Here is a 17608-nt window from a genome sequence, read left to right on the forward strand (position 1 = left end):
AAGTGTTTGACTAGAAGATAACTCTTATTACCTGTTGAAAGTATGTTTGAAGGATAACACCGAGGTCAGCATTTTCTTGTGTGATATCAATTAACATTTCATCAATGATCTTGTGAAGCTGTTTCACTTCACGAAGTTTGATATCTTGTTCTTCTAGTGTTTCATCTTTTGTATCTTTCAAAAGACGGACTTCCTTGATGAGTTTTGCACACTGTTGGTCAACAGCAGTCAGTTATTTAAACCTATTTTCTAGAACTAAGTATTTTTTAATGGATGAAGGAAGATGTGAGGTTACCATTTGGAACTCCAAAACATAAATAGGACAGGTCAGTTTTTTAAAGTTTCCAATACCTGTTTAGTTACTCTTTCTAATTTTGGCTTCTGTTCCTCAGTTTCTCTATTTAATTGAAGTACATAAGCTTGCTTCTCTGTTACTTTTTCTTTGACATTATTTGTTAAGTGTTCTATAACTGTTAAAGTATTTTTCATGCTCTGCAGAAAATAAATATTAACAAATTTACTGGTTAGGATCAGAAATGACTTTTATAATTGCCACTTGTCAAGTATTTAATTCTGATTCCTTTGTTTTTGTATATATGTGCTCGGTTGCTGAGTCGTGGCCAATTCTTTGCATATATAATGTATATTCTATTAGTAGATAATAAGTATAATGGTTTTATGGATTAAGTTTTATATATAATTCCACTGAAAGGTTATTTTATGGTATTTGGGAGAAAAACAAACAATGACTATTGAAAGCACACAATTTTCAAAGATTCCCAACTCATAATCTAGTCCTTGAATAAAAAAAAAAAAAAAAAAAGCTCTGTAAGTGAGCTCAGTCATGTCCAGCTTTGTGACCCTTTCAACTGTAGCCTGCCTGGCTCTTCTGTTCATGGGATTTTTTAGGGAAGAATACTGGAGTGGGTTGCCATTTCCTCCTCCAGTGGATCTTCCCAACCCAGGAATCAAACCCCTGTCTTGTGTCTGCTGCACTGGCAGGTGAATTCTTTACCACTGAGCAATCAGGGAAGCCCTTAAATGTTTATATAGAGCCTGCTTATTACCAAGCACATTGTTTTCTCATCTTTCAGATTTTTGTTTTAAGGAACAGTCTTTTAAGGTGATTTTAAAGGATTTAACTGAAATAAAGATTAGTAGATAGATCATAGTTCAGCTCAGTTCAGTTCAGCTGCTCAGTCGTGTCTGACTCTTTGCAACCCCATGAATCGCAGCACACCAGGCCTCCCTGTCCATCACCAGCTCCTGGAGTTTACTCAAACTCTTGTCCATCGAGCCGGTGATGCCATCCAACCATCTCATCCTCTGTCATCCCCTTCTCCTCCTGCCCCCAATCTCTCCCAGCATCAGGGTCTTTTCCAATGAGTCAACTCTTCGCATGAGGTGGCCAAAGTATTAAGAGTTTCAGCTTCATTATCAGTCCTTCCAATGAACATTCAGGACTGATTTCCTTTAGGATGGACTGGTTGGATCTCCTTGCAGTCCAAGGGACTCTCAAGAGTCCTCTCCAACACTACAGTTCAAAAGCATCAATTCTTTGGCACTCAGCTTTCTTCACAGTCCAACTCTCAGATCATAGTTAGCTAGCTATACTTTATTGACTGATTACCAAGTAATTGTCAGGGCTTAGCACTGGGATTTTAACTAGTTAATACTTTGATCACTTTTTTTCTCATTTAAGTGAGATATCTCTAACTGCCTTTCTAAAAAATTGTATATTAGCAAGAGTAGAATAATTATAATAGTGATAGTTAACTTTTACTAAGGACTTATTATTAAAGCCCTATAGAATTTACCTGGATATCTTCCTGTAGTTCTCTGATTTGTCTTTGTTTGTATCTGTATTTTTCATCAACAGCTCTTTTTTGTTCTTCTAGTTGAATTTTTACCTCATACTCAGCACCTAGAATTTAAAAGAATTTTTGCTTTAAATTTTTAACATGCTGTGTAGAAAGCAACTTTAAAATATTACATAATTTAAACTTCTAACATTTTTCATTATGAAAGGTCAACTTCCATATGTCTAATTTTTGAAAAATAGGATATGAAATAACTATTCTTATATTGTCAACATAGAGCACCCAGTAAGCTGCTGTTTTTTTCAGATTTGAAATGAACTCCATAGAGGAGTAATATGCCACATCACTACAACTAGTGACAGATGGAATTAATACCTTAGCACTTATTTTAAGTGGGGGATGGAAGGGGGGTTGTGGTGATTAGGTTTTCCAGCTGAATCAAACATGATGCACTTGTTTTCCTTATCGCATAGTGATCCTCTTTTAAAAATAACTATGCAGCTTTCATTGCATGTACATTCATTTAAAAGTTTCAATAATTTCTACATACTAGATGGAGTCACTTTCTGAAAAGATTGTTTGTAATTGTTGTTGCAGCTGTTGAGCACTTGCAGGGTGTTTCCTAGAGCATAGATTTCTTTCTCAGCTTTGTTGATCTTAGCATCCAAACTGTCACCTTCCCTTTGGAGTTCTTCTTTTTCTTGAGCAGCCTATTTAAAACAGAATAGAATAGATTGGTTAAAAGTATTTATCATGGTGGGGGGGCAGAAGAATGTCTGTGATCAGGGCAAGAAGTACTTAAGTCACACCAATACCAATTTGCCTTGGGACCTACATGCAGCACCAAGCATTTATTTCTTGTACTTGATTTACCAAATCCTGAAGGCCTTTCAAATATAGCACTTAGGATACAAAACCATAATGGGAGTTAACTAAAACTTACATGAAGACTCTTGAACAAAAATGACCAAAAAATTAAGCAGGTATAAACTTTACTGAGAAAAGAAAAGGTTAAGTCAAAAAGGTTTCAAACTAGATATTAAATAAAAGGAATGTATGTTTCTTTCCTGGAAGAGGCTTGGCACACTTTGTCATGTTAAATCTTAGGAGTAAAAAAGGTTAGCAAGCTATGCCCATGAAAGTGAAAGTGTTAGTTGCTCAGTTGTGTCCAACTCTGCAACCCCATGAACTGTAACCCACCAGGCTCCTCTGTCCATGGAATTCTCCAGGAAGAATATTGAAGTGGCTTGCCATTTCACTCTCTAGGGGATCTTCCCACCCCAGGGATTGAATATTTTTAAGAGGAAAAACTACTTACGTGAGGTACCTAGAGTAATCAGATTCACAAAAGCAAAGTAGATTGGTGGTTGCCAGGGATTTCAGGGAGGGAGAAATGGGGAGTTACTGTTTAACAGGTACAGTTTCAGTTCTGAAAGGTAAAGTTCTGGAGACGGCTGTTGTGTTGACTGCACAACAATATGAATATACTTAATACTACTGAAATGTACACTTAAAAACTATTAAAACAGCAAATTTTAAGCCCAATTTCATGTATATATTCCTGGAGAAGGAAATGGTAACCCACTCCAGTATTCTTGCCTGGAAAATCCCATGGATAAAGGAGCCTGGTTGGCTACAGTCCATGGGGTTGCAAAGAGTCAGACAGAAGTGAGCAACTAAGACTTCACTTCATGTATATATTATAATATTTTAAAACAGTTTTAATTAAAGATAATTATGATAAATGTGGCCAGGAACAATTGAAGTCTATAAACTGCTGAAAACCAAAAATTCCTCAGTGAGCAGTCAGTGGACTTCTGGGCTTGGCCTTCTAGAGTTGTACCCAGTTCCAAAGCACTTCTCCAATTAAAGACTGAGAGAGACAGTATGCATATATATTTAAAAATGCCCCCATGAAAAGATGCTCATCACTAATCATTACAGAAATTCAAATCAAAACTACAGTGAGATACCACCTTAAACCAGTCAGAAATGCCATCATTATAAAGTCTAAAAATAACACATGCTAGAGGAGGTGTGAAGAAAAGGGAATCTTCCTACACTGTTGGTGGGAATGTAAATTGGTACTGCCACTGTGGAAGACCTGTATGACGGTTCCTGAAAAAACTAAAAATAGAGTTGCCATATGATCCAACAATCCTACTCCTGGTCATATACTCATATAAAATGATAACTCAGAAAAGATACATGGACCCCTCTGTTCACAACATTATTCACAAGACATGGAAACAACTTATATTTCCACGGACAGATGAATGGACAGATGTGGTACATATATACAATGGAATATTAACTCAGCTGTAGAAAAGAATGAGGAGAAGGCAATGGCAACCCACTCCAGTACTCTTGCCTGGAAAATCCCATGGGCAGAGGAGCCTGGTGAGCTGCAGTCCATGGGGTCATGAAGAGTCGGACTTGACTGAGCGACTTCACTTTCACTTTTCACTTTCATGCATTGGAGAAGGAAATGGCAACCCACTCCAGTATTCTTGCCTGGAGAATCCCAGGGACAGCAGAGCCTGGTGGGCTGCTGTCTTAAGGAGTCGCACAGAGTCGGACACGACTGAAGTGACTTAGCAGAAAAGAATGAAATGATGCAATTTGCAGCAACATGGTGGACCTAGAGGTTATCATACTAAGTGAAGTAAGAAAGAGCCAAATATCATATGATATCACTTACATGCAGACTCTAAAACAAGCCTATCTATGAAACAAACAGTCACACAGACATATTAAACAGACTTGAAGTTGCAAAGAGTGGGGTAGAGGAGGAAAAGAGTGGGAGTTTGGGATTAGCAGATGCAAATTTAGCCGCTGGCCCACCAGGGGAGTCCATAGGACTGTTGTTTTTTAATGACTAATATGGTAAAAGCAGGGTTCAGGAATCAAACCTCTAGTTCTCATTTATTCTAAGCAAGCAAAAAGTTCTCACAGTCAACATTACTGCCTCCTTCAAACCTGATCAAATTTTACATAACTTAAGATCTATAGTTTTTAAAGTCCTTCTCAGGTTCACTATTGTGAAATTAACTACATTTTAGTTATCTTTCCTAAAGTGTTAAGATATTACAATTGGCTAAATTACTGAAGCAAATTTGTGATAAAATGTATTTCTAAAAATAAACATTGACATAGAGAACAGAGGTGTGGTCACCAGGGGAGAAGGGGTGGGGAAGGGATAGGAGTTTGACATTAGCAGATGCAAACTAATATATACAGGCTGGGTAAACAGCAAGATCCTATTGAATAATCCACAATGGGAAAGAATATTGGAACAAGAATATATGTATGTATAACTGAATCACCTTGCTGCACAGCAGAAATTTAACACTAAACAAATCAACTACATTTTAATAAAGTTTCTTTTAAAAAAAAGTAGCAAAACCTATTTTTAGTCAAAATCAACTAATAATTTCTTTGGTAAAGTTATTCAATCCCAAGTATCTATCTTTAAATCAGAATGTGATCACTGGAAAAGTTTTGGCAACGTTTGGATTCTTAACATTTTCATTGTTTATTGTTTTATTATGCCTCAAGGTATACATTTTATATCAAATAAAAAGCTTAGCAAAAAAAAAAAAAAACATTCTGAGATAAATTACATCTAATTCTTTCAAGTTGAGTCTAGAATTAGCAAACATTTCATTTAAAATATAGTGTAATGGGAAAAAGAGCTAGAATGAGTCAAAACAGCTAGATTTCAGTTGTAGATTTCCCACTAGTAAGCTGAATAGCATTAAATAATTTATTTCACTACTCCAAGTTCAGTTTGTCAAATAAAGGTGTTGGATTTGTTCATTTATACAAATTCCTGATCTAATTCTATATATACCTTAAACTTCTAAACCTTTATGGTCCCATTTGCCTCTAAATCATCAATTATATAATGTTTACCTTTTATCCTGGATTAGAAGAGAAGTTATTTGGAAGAAATGTTTATACCTTTCTGTCAACATTTTAAAGTAATTTAAATTACTTGGAAATGTGATTTGAAAGATGCCAGACCTTCACTGATTGCTGATTATATTTTTTCTGACTTTTTAAGAGTCAGATATAGAAGCTGCTAAGGTGGGAAAGATTGAAAGCAGGAGGAGAAGGGGATGGCGGGACAAGATGGTTGGATAGCATCACCAACTCAATGGACATGGGTTTGAGCAAGCTCCAGGGAAGTCTAGTGTGCTCTAGTCCATGGGCTCGCAAAGAGTCAGACATGACTGAATGACTGAACAATACAAGGTGGGTAAAAGGGAACATGACGATGTGTGTAACATAGACAAGAGGATACTTGCAGAACCAAAAATGAGGACTGTGGGTTGAATTGTTAACCTAAAAAAAATACAAGAAGTCCCAACCCCTCAGTACTTCAGAATGAGACCATATATGGAAATAGGGTCTTCGCAGATGTAGTCAAGTTATGATGAACTCAATAGGGTAGGCCCTAGTCCACTATCCCTAGTGTCCTTACAAAAATGGGAAATTTAAACACAAACACAGACAAAGAAGAAAGGCTGAAGAGACACAAGGAAAATGCCATGTGAAGATGAAGGCAGAGCTAATGATGATGCTTCCATAAGCTAAGGAATTCCAAAAACTGCCAGCAAACCACCAAAAACTAAGAGTGAGGCATATAACATATTGTCCCTCCCAACCCTTAGAAAGAACCAATCCTGCTGACACCTTCATCTTGGACTTCCAGCCACTACAACTGTGAGATGTCTATAGGATAAGCTACCTAATTGTGACACTGTGTTATAGCAGCTCTATAATACAAGGGGTCAGAAAACAGTGTGGGAAAGAGTAAATATTTTAGGCTTTATGGGCCAGTCAGTCTCTAAACCACTAGTATTTAATACCACTGCTATTGTAGCATGAAAGCAGCCAGAGACAATACATAAATGAATGAGTCTATGTATTGTGTGGTTCAGCGCTTATTTATAAAATGGTAGTGGGCAGCATTTAGCCCAGAGTCCATGGTTTGCTTACTCATGAAATAAAGTATGCAGAAAATAAAAGAGTGGTTTGCTCTGTAACCAAACTCCTCTCCCCCAGTGCTATAAACATACATGTATGTGCCTATCAGGAAAGACCACCTTCAGGAGGAATGTAAAGGATATAAGGAAGGGAAAGGAGCCTGAATGGAGTGAATTTACATCGTAAATCTACCACATTCAAAACTAGAAATGATGTTTAGCTTGTAAGTTTTTTCCAGCAGTAAAACTGCTGAAACAGTATTTTCAAAAAGTTAAATATCATGTTTATATGAACATGTCAAAGATTTTATCCAATTCATTAGTGAAGGAACCAGTAAGACATTTAGACAAGTTCAAAAAGAGAATTAGAACAGATTTTATATACATACAGAGTCAGAAATGCTGAAATTAATTTTCTTATAAAACTGGCTAATATCTTTTAAGGGAATAAAATACAATGTTTGGGTAATCTTTCCTACAAGCATAAGTGAGTTGTATTACACTGGGAAAAATTCATTTGCATTGTTACGAGTGAGAATCATATGCATTACCATCTTTTTTCCATAAGATAACGTCTATCCCTCTAGAGAATGGTAAAATAGATTAGTCAACAGAAAATCAGTCAGAGGTGTGCATTCCTGTAGAATCAGATAATCCCTGGAGGGCCTGCTAGAAAATGGCAAGCCTTCTCTGTCACCATGCAGTGGCATCATTGCACACCCACTGATTGCTTTTCCCCATTTTCAGACCAGGAATGATTTTTCTCAACATAAGCCAGACTGACTTTAATTATTAAAGAAAGTTTCAGTTTTATACATCTGGCACACATGAGGTATAATGAGTAAAACATTTAAATGTGCTATAAACAAAACATGTAAATAACTGTGTGGCAAGCTATGAACCCTGGAGAAGATGGAAAGTGGAATGTGGCATCAGGAAGTTGAGAACAACTGATAGCCTTGATTAATGTCACATATTAGAACTATTGGCACAAAGGAATACTCTTCCTCATATGACCTGCCTGTTTTTTCCTAAAAAGTGGATACGTCCCATCAACATCATCATCATAACAGCAATAACAATAATTTCAGCTAACATTCATTGAGAGCTCATTTTGTTCCAGGCACTTTAAGGGCTTTACATGCATTTTCTCATTTACTTCTTACAACAAAAGTAACAATATCCTAATTTTGCAAGTGAGGACACTGAGGCCCCAGTGGTTACGTAACTTATTCAAGGTCACCTACCTAATCAGTGATAGAATTAAGACTCGGAGGAAAGCACTCTTAACACCAGTGCTTTTTATGTGACTCTCATCAGAGCCCTTGTTGGGAGAGAAACTTCACTGCAATTGCAGCATCTATCTACTTCCCAACAATTAACATTTTAGAGCCTCCAATTCACCCCTTGGGAACCTTCAAAACCTGAGAGGAGGAAAATACTGTTAATAGTGGGCAGAAGCCTGAGGTACTAAAGACTGATGAGATATAAGAAGCATTTGAGAGCTGGGACTCATTTCTCATATAGGTTGAATGGAATTTCCTGAGGCAAAGTGGCAGACATATCACACAGTGTAGTATGTGTTCAGTTCAGTTCAGTCTCTCAGTCGTGTCCGACTCTTTGCGACCCAATGAATCACAGCACGCCAGGCCTCCCTGTCCATCACCTACTCCCGGAGTTTACCCAAACCCATGTCCATGGAGTCAGTGATGCCACCCAGCCATCTCATCCTCTGTCGTACCCTTCTCCTCCTGCCCCCAATCCTTCCCAGAATTAGGGTCTTTTCCAATGAGTCAACTCTTCACATGAGGTGGCCAAAGTATTGGAGTTTCAGCTTCAGCATCAGTCCTTCTAATGAACACCCAGGACTGTCTCCTTTAGGATGGACTGGTTGGATCTCCTTGCAGTCCAAGAGACTCAAGAGTCTTCTCCAACACCACAGTTCCAAAGCATCAATTCTTCGGCATTCAGCTTTCTTTATAGTCCAACTCTCACATCCATACATGACTACTGGAAAAACCATAGCCTTGACTAGATGGATCTTTGTTGGCAAAGTAATTAATGTCTCTGCTTTTAAATATGCTATCTAGGTTGGTCATAACTTTCCTTACAAGAAGTAAGCGTCTTTTAATTTCATGGCTGCAATCACCATCTGCAGTGATTTTGGAGCCCAAAAAAATAAAGTCTGACACTGTTTCCGCTGTTTCCCCATCTATTTGCCATGAAGTGATGGGACCAGATGCCATGATCTTAGTTTTCTGAATGTTGAGCTTTCAGCCAACTTTTTCACTCTCCGGCACTTTAATCAAGAGGCTTTTTACTTCCTCTTCACTTTCTGCCGTAAGGGTGGTGTCATCTGCATATCTGAGGTTATTGATATTTCTCCCAGCAATCTTGATTCCAGCTTGTGCTTCTTCCAGCTCAGAGTTTCTCATGATGTACTCTGCATGTAAGTTAAATAAGTAGGGTGACAATATACAGCCTTGACGTGCTCCTTTTCCTATTTGGAACCAATCTGTTTTTCCATGTCCAGTTTTAACCATTGCTTCCTGACCTGCATACAGGTTTCTCAAGTTCAGGGCAGCCTAAAAGAAGGGCTACAGAAGGAAACTTAGAAGAGTAAGTAGAAGTCAAATAGAGGGTGCATCCACAGGGGCCATCCTCTAAAAGTATGAACTGGAGATCTCCTCCACACTCCTATTCATGTATAATACAGAAAAAAATGTGCTAATGTTACAATTTCCATTCCTTCTTTGAACTGTTTCGAGTAACTTTCATACCTCTCTGCAAAGGAAATTACACCTGTTCAGGGTATTTTATGCAAGGGAAAGATGAACACAGAAGCAGTCAGGAAGGAAACTGCATCTAATTCCTGATCACTTCTAAATTTCCCTTAGGGTTACACCATAACCCTAAGATAACCACAAGATGGCAGTCAACTCTCGAAACCTCAGAAAAAATCAGACTAAATTCATCTGGTCTGTTTGTCTCCTAATATGAAGGCACAGGAACAGCCCCTTCCTCTCTGGATATCTGCCATACCAGGACAGCAGTGGTAAACTGGAGTGTAAGATTCAGAGGCAGTGGAGCTCCAGGAGACAAAGTCTAGGCTGGGTCACATGAGTGGGTACAGTGAAGTGAAGCTCTGAGCCTAATGTGCTGCATGGATTGTCACAACCATGTGATACCCAGAGTGACAGCAGGTTTTAGAGTAAAAGAGTTTATGAATTTTGAATAAATGAGGGAACATAACATGACACAGGTGCGAAGAACTGACTCACTAGAAAAGACCCCGATGCTGGGAAAGATTGAAGGCAGGAGGAGAAGAGGACGACAGAGGATGAGACGGTTGGAGGGATCACTGACTCAATGGACATGAGTTTGAGTAAACTCCGGGAGTTGATGGACAGGGAAGCCTGGTGGGCTGCAGTCCATGGGGGTGGCAAAGAGCGACTGAACTGAAGTGAACTGAACTGAACATAACACAAATGATAACCAAAAAAAAAAAAAAAAAAACCTGTGTCACAATGGTCTAGCCCTTTCTTTGATCTCATGTGTATAAAACTAATAGTCCTTCAGTACCTCCATCTAGCAACTCAAGTTCTATGACCCTAATTATGTACAATAGCTACTGGAGTGCTATGAAATTTGAAATTCCATGGCAAAAAAAAAATGCCATTTTGGTTGTTAACAAAGAGTTTGGGATTCATTCCAATCCCAAAGAAAGGCAATGCCAAGAATGCTCAAACTACCGCACAATTGCACTCATCTCACACGCCAGTAAAGTAATGCTCAAGATTCTCCAAGCCAGGCTTTAGCAATATGTGAACTGTGAACTTCCAGATGTTCAAGCTGGTTTTAGAAAAGGCAGAGGAACCAGAGATCAAATTGCCAACATCCACTGAATCATGAAAAAAGCAAGAGAGTTCCAGAAAAACATCTATTTCTGCTTTATTGACTATGCCAAAGCCTTTGACTATGTGGATCACAATATATTCTGGAAAATTCTGAAAGATATGGGAATACCAGACCACCTGACCTGCCTCTTGAGAAACCTGTATGCAGGTCAGGAAGCAACAGAAAGCAACCGGACATGGAACAACACACTGGTTTCAAATAGGAAAAGGAGTACGTCAAGGCTGTATATTGTCACCCTGCTTATTCAACTTATGTGCAGAGTACATCATGAGAAATGCTGGGCTGGATGAATCACAAGCTAGAATCAAGATTGCTGGGAGAAATATCAATAACCTCAGATATGCAGATAACACCACCCTTATGGCAGAAAGGGAAGAAGAACTAAAGAGCCTCTTGATGAAAGGGAAAGAAGAGAGTGAAAAAGTTGGCTGAAAGCTCAACATTCAGAAAACTAAGATCATGGCTCTGGTCCCATCACTTCATGGAAAATAGATTGGGAAACAGTAGAGACAGTGGCTGACTTTATTTTTCTGGGCTCCAAAATCACTGCAGATGGTGATTGCAGCCATGAAATTAAAAGACGCTTACTCCTTGGAAGGAATGTTATGACCAACCTAGACAGCATATTAAAAAGCAGAGACAATACTTGGTCAACAAAGGTCTGTCTAGTCAAGGCTATGGTTTTTCCAGCAGTCATGTATGGATGTGAGAGTTCAACTATAAAGATAGCTGAGCACTGAAGAATTGATGCTTTGGAACTGTGGGGTTGGAGAAGACTCTTGAGAGTCTCTTGGACTGCAAGGAGATCCAACCAGTCCATCCTAAAGGAGATCAGTCCTGGTTGTTCATTGGAAGGACTGATGTTGAAGCTGAAACTCCAATACTTTGGTCACCTGATGCGAAGAGCTGACTCATTTGAAAAGACCCTGATGCTGGGAAAGATTGAGGGCAGGAGGAGAAGGTGACGACAGAGGATGAGATGGTTGGATGGCATCACCGACTCGATGGACAAGAGTTTGAGTAAACTCCAGGAGTTGGTGATGGACAGGGAGGCCTGGCACGCTGCAGTTCATGGGGTCACAGAGTCGGACACGACTGAGTGACTGAACTGAACGGATACTCATTTTACCACAACTGTAAATCCATTAGAAGTGGAAATGTAAGTCACTCAGTCATATCCAACTCTTTGAGACCCCATGGGACTGTAGCCCAGCAGGCTCCTCTGTCTGTGGAATTCTCCAGGCAAGTATACTGGAGTGGATAGCCATTCTCTTCTCCAGAGGATCTTCCCAACCCAGGGATCGAAGCCTGGTCTCCTGCATTGCAGATGGATAATTTACCATCTGAGCCACCAGGGAAGCCCGTAAATCCATTAAGCTTACCTTTATTACATAGTAGGCCTGAGTTTTCTCCTCTTCTCCTTCAGGAGGCAGCATTACAACAGTAAGAATTTCATATCTATTCTTCAGCTTATCAATTTTACTTAGCCGCTCATGAAACTCAGCACTAACATGAAAAGAAAAATTAAACACTGAAAAACAAACAATATACTTTTTTAAAGGACTATACTGTTCTTAGAGAAGACATCTGTATTTGTGTTACTACTAAAACAGTTTAAATAGGTTCTCACTTTGCAGTTTTACACTTCTGTTTGAAAATAGGAAATCAGTCCTGAATATTCATTGGAAGCATTGATGCTAAAACTGAAACTACAATACTCTGGCCACCTGATGCGAAGAACCAACTCATTGGAGAAGACCCTGATGCTGGGAAAGATTGAAGGTGAGAGGAGAAGGGGACGACAGAGGATGAGATGGCTGGATGGCATCACCGACTCCTTGTATATGAGTTTGAGTAGGCTCCGGGAGTTGATGATGGACAGGGAAGCCTGGCGTGCTGCAATTCATGGGGTCACAAAGAATCGGACAACTGAGCAACTGAACTGAACTGAACTGTGAAAGGTCTCAGATTTCACCCTATTTGAAAGCTGAAAGCTACCAAGTTAGTCTGCCACTTTCATGGATGCTGGCAGAAAACACAAGATATCTGGGTCACAGAAAAAGGACTTTACCACTCATTGGCATACCAAGTAGCATGAGCTGCCTATTTGCATTGGTTCCCCTTGCTCTTGAAGTCACATGCAAGTGAGGAGGGACTCAAATGGATGCTGCACATACAGTAGGTTTATATCACAACTGAAGAACTTAAGCTTAGCTAATCCAAATATTTCATAATGGGAAATAAGCAAACATACCTAACCTTTGCTCTGGAGGGAGATACTATCTCTAGCTCTCAAGGCTATTCACTATCCAAATAGCCTTTAAAAGATAGTCCAATGCAAACCAAAACCACAATATGATATCACCTCACACCCGTGAGAATGGCTACTATCAAAAAGACAAAAAAAATAACAAAGTGTTGGTGAGGGTGTAGAGAAACTGAACCTTTAAGAACTCTTGATGGGACAGTAAAATGGTGCAACCACTATGAAAAATATGGCAGTTCCTCAAAAAATTAAAAATAAAATAGCTGTATGATCCAGTCATCCTACTTCTGGGTATATATCCTAAAGAACAGAAAACAGTTTTCAAAGACATGTCTGCACACTGATGTTCATATATTATTCACAATAGTTCACAATAGCCAAGAAGTGGAAGCAAGCCAAATGTCCATAGGCAGATGAAACTGTGATACATGCATACAATGGTATTATTCAGCCTTAGAGAGAAAATCTGTCACATGCTACATGGGTGAGTCTTGCGGACATTATGCTAAATAAAATAAGCCAGTCACAAAAAAACAAATATCAATACTACATGATCCACTTATGTGAGGCATCTAGTGTAGTCAAATTCATACAGGCAGAAAAAAATAGTGGCTATCAAGGGCTAGGGGAAGGGGAAAATGCAAAGCTAATATTTAATGGGTATAAAGTTTCAGTTTTACAAGATGAAAAAGTTCTAGAGATCTGTTGCTCAAAAATGTGAAATGACTAATACTACTAACTGTACAGTTTTAAATAGTTAAGATAAATTTTAGGTGTTTTTCACCAAAAATTTTCAAAAACATGGTCCAGAACAGGCTAGCTATTGCCTCTCCTTGCAAGGTATGTAGAAATATGAGAAACCTTTGGAGAATTATCTCCTGAGATTTACAGCCTTAAAATTGCTGGTTACTTTCTTCCTTTTATTCCAGTAAATTTATATTCTTAAATCATTTTTAACTTATTTTGTAATAATACTAATAATGCTAATATATGTACAGCAACATGGAGACTCATTTGCCTGCTAACAGCTTCATGAAAATAAGCCTTCCAACCACAGTGAAAAGAAATCTTCAACATACCAGGTTCCTACTCCTAAAGAAAGTTGATGGTAAAATATAGTAAGTATCAGAAGTTATAGCTTTGCTTATTTTTAAGTATTAATATTGTTTTATCAGAAAATATTTACTCATCCTTTATGTGATTGCAAAAGACAAGCCTTGTTGGCCTTTCAGGTTAAGATGGTGAACCAAGCACAAACATGTCTCCCCCTTCCTAAAACAGAAAATATTAAAAGGAAAAAAAAAAACTTACCACAGCTCTGGAAACAAGAAAGATAATTTTCTCTATGAATGAAAAAATGGAAAACAAATGTGATATGATTGAGAGGAGGAAAAAAAGGAGATACAGAAGATTATGCAGAAATAAGAGCCACTTTTCATGAAAGAAGTCTGTAGAAATTTTTTTCTAGAGAAAAATAAGAAATTTACTAAAACAGATGCAAGAAAAAATACAAGATTCACACTGCCCCATAACCAATAAATAAACTGAACCAACAGTTCAACTGAACTAAATCTTCCTCAAAAAGCTCCAGATGTCCAAAGGCTTTACCGGTGAGGTGTTCAAAAGTTCAAGAAAGATGTAATTCTGCTCTTTTACAAACTTACCTAGAGTATAGAAAAAAAAGAAACACAAAAATCATTTTATAAAAGTAGATGTAACCTTAATAACCTGATAATTTGACAAGGACAGGAGAGAAAGAAGAACTATAAGCATAAAATGTAAAAATTATATAAAAATATTAGCAAACAAAATCTAGATACATACAAAATATAATATGTGACAGTTACATTTACTACAGGAAGGTGCGTTAGTTTAACTTTGAAAAAGCAATCAATATACAGTTTTCAATTATACTAACAGATTGAAGAAGCTATATCATATCAACGACTGAAAAAAAAAACACATAATAAAAGTCAACATTCATTTCTGATTAAACAAATTAAAACAACCTCTTAGCAAAGAATGAAAATAGATGGGGTCTCTCTTAATATTGTAAAAAGAATCTCAAAAAACACTATAGTAAACTTGATACTTAATGATAAAACAATGAACACCTTCCCTTTGAGATCAAGCATCTGCAAGACAAGGGTGCCTGCAATCACCATTACTATTAGGCATTGAACCAGAGGTTAAATAGCAAGGACAAGAAAGCAAGAACAAGAAAAGTTATAGAGGTTGAAAAGGAAGACACAAAACTGTTGTTTGCAAATAATGTCAATTGAATACCTGGAAGGTAGAATCTACAGATCAACTGTTAGAATTAATAAAAGTTAAAGCAGGTTGCTGAATACTTAATATATAGAAACCAACTGCATTTCTATATACTAGCAACAAATCAAATATGAAATGCTTTATAAAGAGATAACATTGACAGTAACATTTAAAAAGTAGCATGTATCCAGAAATAAATCTTATACAAGATAGGTGAAATCTCTAGGGGAAAATTGCTTCAATAAATGCAGCTATTGGGTATCCATAAGGGAAAGTATGTTATTGGACCCTTGGGTATGCGTGCATACTCAGTTGCTTCAGTCATGATCGACTCTGTGCAACCCCACAGTCATAGCCCAACAGGCTTCTCTGTCCATGGGATTTTCCTGGAAAGAATACTGGAGTGAGTTGCCATGCTCTTTTCCAGGGGATCTTCCCAACCCAGGGGGGATCTTGGGTCCCCCTGCAGGATCCTGAACCCGCATCTCCTGCATCTCCTGCATTGCAGGCAGATCCATAAGGGAAAGCAGGTTACTGAACCCTTACCACAAACTATATACAAAACTAAATTCCAAGGGGATTGGTGATCTTAACGTAAAGTGATAAATCTGCAGAACAAGGAGTTAGCCTAAAGAAAGAGAGAGAGAGAGAAGCATAGGTTTGCTGCTAAAATATGGCCTATGTATTATATTAATCTTCCCTGGTGGTTCAAACAGTAAAGATTCTGCCTGCATTGCTGGAGACCCAGGTTCGATCCCTGGGTCGAGAAGATCCCTTGGAGAAGGAAATGACTACCCACTCCAGTATTCTTGCCTGGAGAATTCCATGGACAGAGGAGCCTGGCTACAGTCTATGGGGTGGCAAAAGAGTCAGACACGACTGAGTACACACACACACATTATATTAATAGCCTTTTCGAACAAATAACAAAAAGATGGACATCCAAGGTGGTGGAGGGAGCAGTCAGTTCTTCTAACAATACTCTTATGTTTTCAAACTTCATTAGCAATATTTAAAAATTCTAATTATTACCTTATATTTTGCCGTTCTTGATCAACATATCTTATTTGTGATGCAAGCATTGTTTTGTGAACCTTAATTTCTTCGGTCCGTTCTTCCATAGCTGTGTGTAATTGTTGTTTTCTTTTTTCCAGAGAAAGAACTTCTTCTGCCTTACTGTGAAGCAGTTCTCGAGTACGTTTAACCTCAAGTTTTAAAAGATTGTCTTCAATCATCAAATCCTATCAACATAACAAAATCATCAAATATTGAAACAATTATTTGTATAACCAATCCAAAATATGTTTCTTTTCTATTGCTACAAAAGTCACTTGAAAATAGAATTTTTTCCAATTTGACCATTTTCCAAGATGTTAATTAGGGTTAAGTTTAGATTGCTCTGAGTCATAACTCTGCTTTTCCCTTTTAAGAGAAGGGTTTATGACTATTCCAACTTTTATTATAATGTAATTGTAAATTCAAGTTTTACTATTAATAAAAAAACAAAAAGAAGTTATTCCTAAAATTGAAAGTTTATCCAGAAAATATATGATGCCCTATGGATAAGAATTTTTATATTTTAAACTAATTCTTACAAGATAATGTGTAAAAACACTGAGGAAACCAGATCTGAAAGAGACATGTGCACCCCAATGTTCATCGAAGCACTGTTTATAATAGCCAGGACATGGAAGCAACCTAGATGCCCATCAGCAGACGAATGGATAAGGAAGCTGTGGTACATATACACCATGGAATATTACTCAGCCATTAAAAAGAATTCAGTTGAATCAGTTCTAATGATATGGATGAAACTGGAGCCCATTATACAGAGTGAAGTAAGCCAGAAAGATAAAGACCAATACAGCATACTAATGCATATATATGGAATTTAAAAAGATGGTAACAATAACCCTATATGCAAAACAGAAAAAGAGACACAGATGTACAGAACAGACTTTTGGATTCTGTGGGAGAAGGCGAGGGTGGGATGTTCTGAGAGAACAGCATTGAAACAAGTATACTATCAAGGGTGAAACAGATCACCAGCCCAGGTTGGATGCATGAGACAAGTGCTCAGGGCTGGTGCACTGGGATGACCCAGAAGGATGGGGTGAGGAGGGGGGTGGGAGGGGGGTTCAGGATGGGGAATACATGTAAATCCATGGCTGATTCATGTCAATATATGGTAAAAAACACCAAAAAGAAAAAAGAAGTGGACTTGAAAATGAAAAAAAAAAAAAGATATGTGTAAATACATTTTTATTTTAAAATAGTCCAATCATAAGTAGAATACTGAAAGAGAGTCAAGAGTAGAATAGAGCACAGAAGCAGAAGAGATT

General features: G+C 37.9%; 1 protein-coding gene across 1 annotated transcript in view; it reads right to left on the reverse strand.

The window, feature by feature from the left end:
• CCDC39 (coiled-coil domain containing 39) overlaps positions 1-17608 on the reverse strand; it is a 61541-nt gene that overhangs the window by 4969 nt on the left and 38964 nt on the right. The window contains exons 13-18 of the mRNA XM_061166638.1: positions 16299-16507; positions 12112-12235; positions 2371-2530; positions 1818-1924; positions 352-492; positions 32-211 (exon numbers count right to left, since the gene is read on the reverse strand). Coding sequence (XP_061022621.1) covers positions 32-211; positions 352-492; positions 1818-1924; positions 2371-2530; positions 12112-12235; positions 16299-16507 — 921 coding nt within the window. The remainder of the gene's footprint in view (positions 1-31; positions 212-351; positions 493-1817; positions 1925-2370; positions 2531-12111; positions 12236-16298; positions 16508-17608) is intronic.

The sequence above is a fragment of the Dama dama genome, chromosome 19 (assembly GCF_033118175.1).
Source record: "Dama dama isolate Ldn47 chromosome 19, ASM3311817v1, whole genome shotgun sequence".
NCBI classification, from domain to species: Eukaryota; Metazoa; Chordata; class Mammalia; order Artiodactyla; family Cervidae; genus Dama; species Dama dama.